General features: G+C 43.2%; 1 protein-coding gene across 1 annotated transcript; it reads left to right on the top strand.

Moving 5' to 3' along the window:
* Positions 1-5,680, top strand: USP50 (ubiquitin specific peptidase 50). The gene is made up of 7 exons (XM_075714157.1): positions 1-314; positions 1,181-1,384; positions 1,819-2,014; positions 2,647-2,844; positions 3,331-3,473; positions 4,606-4,738; positions 5,504-5,680. Exons 1-7 carry the CDS (start codon positions 1-3, stop codon positions 5,678-5,680), a joined length of 1,365 nt encoding a protein of 454 aa, XP_075570272.1.
* The last annotated feature ends 457 nt before the right edge of the window (positions 5,681-6,137 follow it).

Genomic DNA, 6,137 nt, shown 5'->3' with positions numbered 1-6,137 from the left:
ATGAGAACCGATGGAACAGAACGGCATCACAAAGCGGCGGAGCAAGGGGAGCCCAGGGGGTGGGACACACGGGACCGTGCTAGTCGTGCCGTGAAACGGGATGGAAGAGGTGATGGTGTGAAGAGACGAGGGCGAGAGGCAGCCTGCCTGCCTGCCTGTGCTGGGGCAAGCAGAGGCTCCCTGCGAGGCTGCCGGTGGCTTCCCAGCCATTTTCTGTACCTGACGGTCCCAATGTTTTCTCCTCTGAGTCAGTGTTTCTCAGAGATGGCTATAAAAGATGGAATTAAGCGTTTTCATAGAAGACTGGTCTATAGGTAGAGCTGTTTGGAAATGTTGGCTCTGCTGTTAGTGAAATCTAAAAGGAAACCGTTTTGTAGTTATTTTCTAGGTAGCAGATGACAGAAAATGGCTGTTGGCCTGGGAGGTCTCCAGAAATGGGAACTTAGGCACATGTTGTTGAGCTGAAGGGAAAAACAGCTTTTCTTGTTCTACAAAGGTTGTTGAAGTTTCAGAATTTTCCCTCCTCCTGCATCGGAATAAAATAGCGACCTTTAAAAATTCAACATCAGCGAGCATGTCTGGGTTGCACAGGGTCTGTGTTCAGACCTCCCTTCTGCCAGCTGGGGATGGGGACAGTTTGGTCCAGGACAGACTTGTGCAACAAGAAAACAAACCTAAAATTTTCTTAATGTGAATTAAGTAACATTTTATGGAAAAAGTCTAGAGAATAACCTGTTTATAGTAGCATCTGGACTGCAACTTACGGTTTTAGAAAATATATAAGTACCAGACCACTGAGGAAATGAAATATAGTATGTATTCTGTAGGGAGAAATGCTTAAGATAGCTATTTACAGCTGGTGATAGTTTTCGAGTAATTGTGCATAGAGTCAAAGACTAAGTGGAATTTTTAGGACTAACTCTAAAACCCCAGGTATTGAAATAATACCTCTTAATGGTGGATCTCACCATATTGGGAAGAGCTTAGTGTGGGAGATGGGAGTCTTTACCACTGTATTAGCTTGATGAAAGTAAATGTGAATGTGACTTATGAAGAAGAATAATGATCCTGAAACAGCAGGAAATGTCTCTGCAAGATAGTACTGCTTTCTAAAAAACATAACACAAAAAGAACCGTAGCATTTTAGATTTCCACTGTTGTGGGTTTTTTTTCCTAGTAGGTGGAAGTATGACTCCATTTGCTTGGAAAATGTGAAGTATTCCTGCAAGGAACCGGTGGAGATGAACAGCCAGCGCCCAGGGCTCACCGGCCTGAGGAATCTGGGCAACACATGCTACATGAATGCAATTTTGCAGTGCCTCTGCAGCGTGCCGCCGCTCGTGGAGTATTTCCTCTCAGGAAAGTACAAAGCAGCCCTACACAAGTAAGTCGATTTATTCACGCTACTTATATTTTTCTGCTTGGCACTGCCATTTTCCTTCCCAAAGATACATGTTGCCATGAGAATGTCCAAGGCAGCCACCCACCAGCTCCCCACTAGGCCCTTATAGTCAAATCAGCCACGAGCTGGTTTCCTTCCCCTTCCTCTGAGACCCTGAGCCATTCTTCCTTGCTGGGTAACTTAAGCATTATACTTCTTTTTCCATTTTGATGGTAATACCACTGTTATTGCTGTCTCGATGATGATTCCTACTACTTTCTAGTATCTGCAGAGTCCCTCAAACCAAATGACAGGCTGTCAGAGCCGAACTGTACCTGCATATATTTTTCTAAGTTTATGTATTATGCTCCCCTTTGAAGGTGGAACCACCATCTTTTTCTTGCTTTACCTGAAATTTATGTTTATTTTTTTCCAAGGGAGAATGGTGAGTCTGCGACTGCCTTTGGCTGTTTGATGTCCAATATGTGGCTTGGAGAATTTGACTGTGTTTCCCCAGAGGTTTTTCATTCAGTCCTTGGGAAGCGGTACCCAGCTTTTAGCAAGAAGACTCAGCAGGATGCACAGGAGTTTCTGATCTGTGTGCTGAACGAGCTCCACGAGGCTCTCAAGAATGTAAGAGCCCAGCTGTGGTGTTTTGGGGACCATAGCTGTTTCCTCTTTGCATTTCATGATCTAGCATTCCATGTAGTAATTGCCTATCCTCCCCTTCCAAACTACATGATGTGGCTGCTAAAAATTGCCGTTTTCTTCCTTTGTTTCATACCTACGCACACAGAGTAATTCATTTGTTTCTTGTCTAATGCTACATCAAATTGCAGCCCCCATCTAAATGATAATGCTGTCTGTAGCTCCATTATCCTCACCTCTCCCTCTCCTTGCTCCTTCCATGCTTTACGTTCTTCCCCTTTTCATCTGCCTGAAATCTTCGTGTCTGCCATGACCCCATGTCTGCATTTCTTCTCTTCAGATCTACTGATGAAGAGCTTGTCTAGCAATTAAGTTGCTCCTGTCCAGTGTCCAGAATATTATATTTTTGTTTAATTTCTCTCAGAAAAGGAATTTACCTTACTCTGCATATATGAAACATCAAGTAAAGTAATAGCATTTTAGAGCCAAGTTCTGTGACAAGACTAACTACTCGCCTACACAGGCAGTGGGCAGCAACCATTAAAACCCAGTGAAGGCACGTCTGAAACAGTTGGTTACCTACATTTTGTTAATTTTTTTTTTTTTCTTCTGTATAGTCAAGCAAAAGAAGGTGCGTAACCGATGCAAAAGCAAGCAGAGGGAGTGTCGGCGAAACATCTATTATCACACAGTTATTTGAGGGACAACTCAGTTATGATATCACGTGTCTGGAATGCAAGACCACCACCGACAGACCCGAGAGCTTCACCGTTCTTTCCCTGCCCGTCCCTTCTAAGAGCGGGTGCTCTCTGCAGGTACGACTCTGAATACGTTCCTGCTGGTTTCTACTTCATGTGGGGATAGGTGGCTTAGACTAATACGTGTTATTAAAAAGATGCAGGTTTTTAGTTACTTTGGTTTCCTGGGCACTAATGGATAGTCTTTGAACTGGTCCTAAGAGACGTGGGGTTTCGGTACTGGTCTCTGGACCGCAGAGGCCAGTAAGGTTATGGGAGCAATGCTCCTGAATTGCTATGGGATGAGGGATATTAAGATTGTTCAACAGCAACTGCGAGGGTTTCTTTCACTCACCAAAGTATTTCCTCATTTTGGGGGGGAAAGAGGAAGCCAATGTTGGCTGCTTTCTGTTCCAAGTGTGTTTGTAATGTCAGCCTTGCTACGTCATGCTTCAATTAGGAAGAGAGCTCCAAAATATGGCAAACCCTTCTCTTACCTTGCTTAGGATCTTCAGGGGTGGAGATCTGTTCGATCAATATTTTTTTTCCCTGTTTTTTTGACAGGACTGTCTCAAATGCTTCTTTCAGCAAGACACACTGACCTGGAACAACCAAATCCACTGTTCCTGGTGTGGAACTAAACAAGATGCTGCAGTAAAGGCCACCATAACCAAGGCACCGTATATCATTATTTTTCACCTAAAGAGGTACTGTCTATATGGGGTAGGACACAGCTGTTTCCTGGGGGGGGGCTGTGAGACATGAAGGACAGTCACCTGCATTTGCATAAAAGGGAAAAAAAAAAAACCCACCACCACAAATGGGTGGGTTTAGTACTTTTGATACCTGGAAGCTAAATGGGCAGTTACAGAAATATACCTCTCAAACATGCAAGTTGCATTCCTAAAATCTCAGACAAGGTGTTCTGCCTTAATCTGTACTCCAGCCCACCAAATTTCACTCACTACATTTGGGATCTCTTCTCCGAAGGGAAGAAACACTCCGCCAAGGAGGGATTACAGAGTAGTACAGCGGTTCGTATCGTCAGACATCCCTGTGAATACGAGTTCCTGTGGCAAGTGGGAGAGCTTGTGACTTGAGTTCTAAGTGCAGGACTGAAAAAGGGTGTTTTGCTTGTCATTACTGCAGCTGAAACACTGTATTTTTGTTTATTCCTTAACTAAATCAGGTCTAAGCAACTAGGTCTACTAAACAGAGCAGCGCGTCAGTGTAAGAGCTCCTGACTAGCAAACTTTACTAGCCACACGTGGCCAGATGCTAAATTTATTTTTAAGAATTTATTCTTAACAACTCCCCACCTATAAAGAAAATTACTCTGGGATGATCTGGCTTCCCAGAACTATGTAAACTTACTATTTAACTTCCCATTCAGCATCTGCTTTCCTTGACACGCTTGAATGAACTTGCGGTCCCCAGCTGCAGCCCTTGGCCACATTATAAAAGTTTAAAAGTATATTGCTGTACTAAAAGTTGCAGAGGAAAGCGGGATGGAGCCTGGCACGAAAGAAGAGCCGACAGCAGTGCAGTCCAACACACTTAGGACACAGTGACAGTAATGCAGACATTTGACTTCTGCCGTTTCTAAGGGATGGAAGGATCAGGAAACAAGATCTTTGCTTTTCTTGCTGGACATCTCGTGGGTTTGGTGCATCTTCTGCCAGTTTACAGTAGTACTCAATATTAATGCAGACCTTTATTTCAAAATGCTGGGCAGTCATTCGTTGTTTTTCCCTTCCCATAGGAAAATCAGTTAAGCAAACACAATAATACAAGAAAGAAGTTGAGTGTTATTTAAACTAGTTCAAAATTGTATTTCAGGTTTGAATGGCAAGGCAACCACAAAAGGAAACTCTCGACTGACATCTGCTATCCGCTCAGCAATCTGGATCTCTCTCCTTACAGTTCCCCACTTTCCTGCAAGGATGCAGAGTACAGCCTGTGTGCTGTAGCGGTGAGCTTTGCCTTTCCTGCTGTGATTTGTACTGCCCTGCCTCAGGTAGCAGATGAAGCCTGTGTTAGTTTGGACTTGATCAGAGCAAGAGTCACCTCTGTTCCATGCACTTAAAAATTGCAGTTAGAGCATGTGAGAGAGCATGGTTCCTCTGTGCTTCACTAACAACGAACCAGTAACAAGGTTTTTATATATGTGATTTATGGTTTGGGGTTTTTTTTTAAATATATATGTAAAAAATTAAATATACATGTATGTTTTTTCATACACTTTTTTTTTTTAACCTGCCACAGACATAACCCAGTAACAGTATGTAACCAAAGAACAGAGGGGACGTTATCACTTCTCTCCTCCCTGTCACATCCCAATTTTAAAAAGCATGCACTGCTGGCACATAATGCCCAGTTGAAGCCGCCTCAGCCTTTTCAGCACAAACTCACAAGCTGATCCCACGTGGATGCTGTCTATAAATAAGGACTAAGTGGTCTCTTTTTCCATCACTCACTACAAGTGGGGCCTGCTTATAGCGACCCCTATCAGGGCTAATAGCTGGGTTGCAAATTTAATATTGCAAAATAGAGAAGCGTAATCATAATCTATTTGCTCTGTTTGAAAGCATTTATTTGAATTCCTTGCTGTAGGCCTAAGCAGGATAGAAGCTTCTCTCCCATCATTTCCAAGTGCAAACAAACAAAAAAAAAAGGTTGTCAATTCCTAGCTTTGCGAGAGTGAGCCTTCTGTTTTAACAGACTGTTTTTGTTACAGAACCACTCTGGTTTTCTGGATGATGGCCACTACACGGCATTCTGCAAGCACTCGGTCACCAAAAACTGGTACTGCTTTGATGATGCACAGATCACCAAGATCCCAGATTCCTCAGTGCAGACTGATACTGCTTATCTCCTGTTCTATACCTGTCAAGGCCTTCTCTGCACCCATTAAAAATCTGCTAGCCATGGAAAATGAACAGTGAGTAGGCCAGCAATTAGAATTCACTGGAAGCATTAGCAAAGTCCTGTCTCATCAATAAACTAGAGCATTTGCATTACGTGATCATCTGTTGTGGTCCTTCAGGAAGTAACTTCTAGAGAGAAGAGTGACAGCTTCCGAGCCCGTTAAGGACCATGCATCCACTCCATTTGTACAAGGTCTAATGGTTGTTTTCCACTACAAACCTCATACATCCCTCAAAAGAACACAAATGCTGAGCATCTAGATGCACTTACCTGAAAATTCCTGTTTCTCTGTTGGTTAAGTAAACTATGCTGTTTTAAGCTGCCTTTCAGAAACCGACAGTAGGATACCAAGGTGAAAGCATATGACCAGCTCACTGTTTCAGCAGAGAGCAGGGGATGAGGTGACCATTAATATAAGAAAAAGGTGTTATTCTAGTACTGTC

Source organism: Pelecanus crispus, chromosome 7, assembly GCF_030463565.1.
Source record: "Pelecanus crispus isolate bPelCri1 chromosome 7, bPelCri1.pri, whole genome shotgun sequence".
NCBI classification, from domain to species: Eukaryota; Metazoa; Chordata; class Aves; order Pelecaniformes; family Pelecanidae; genus Pelecanus; species Pelecanus crispus.
This window is presented reverse-complemented; position numbering and strand designations above follow the sequence as displayed.

Bases quoted from the DNA above. Each gene is read 5' to 3' on its own strand.
- USP50 (XM_075714157.1), top strand. From the start codon at position 1: ATGAGAACCGATGGAACAGAACGGCATCACAAAGCGGCGGAGCAAGGG. The intron at 2,015-2,646 runs GTAAGAGCCCAG...TCTTCTGTATAG, and splicing joins TCCACGAGGCTCTCAAGAAT to TCAAGCAAAAGAAGGTGCGT. The intron at 2,845-3,330 runs GTACGACTCTGA...TTTTTTTGACAG, and splicing joins AGAGCGGGTGCTCTCTGCAG to GACTGTCTCAAATGCTTCTT.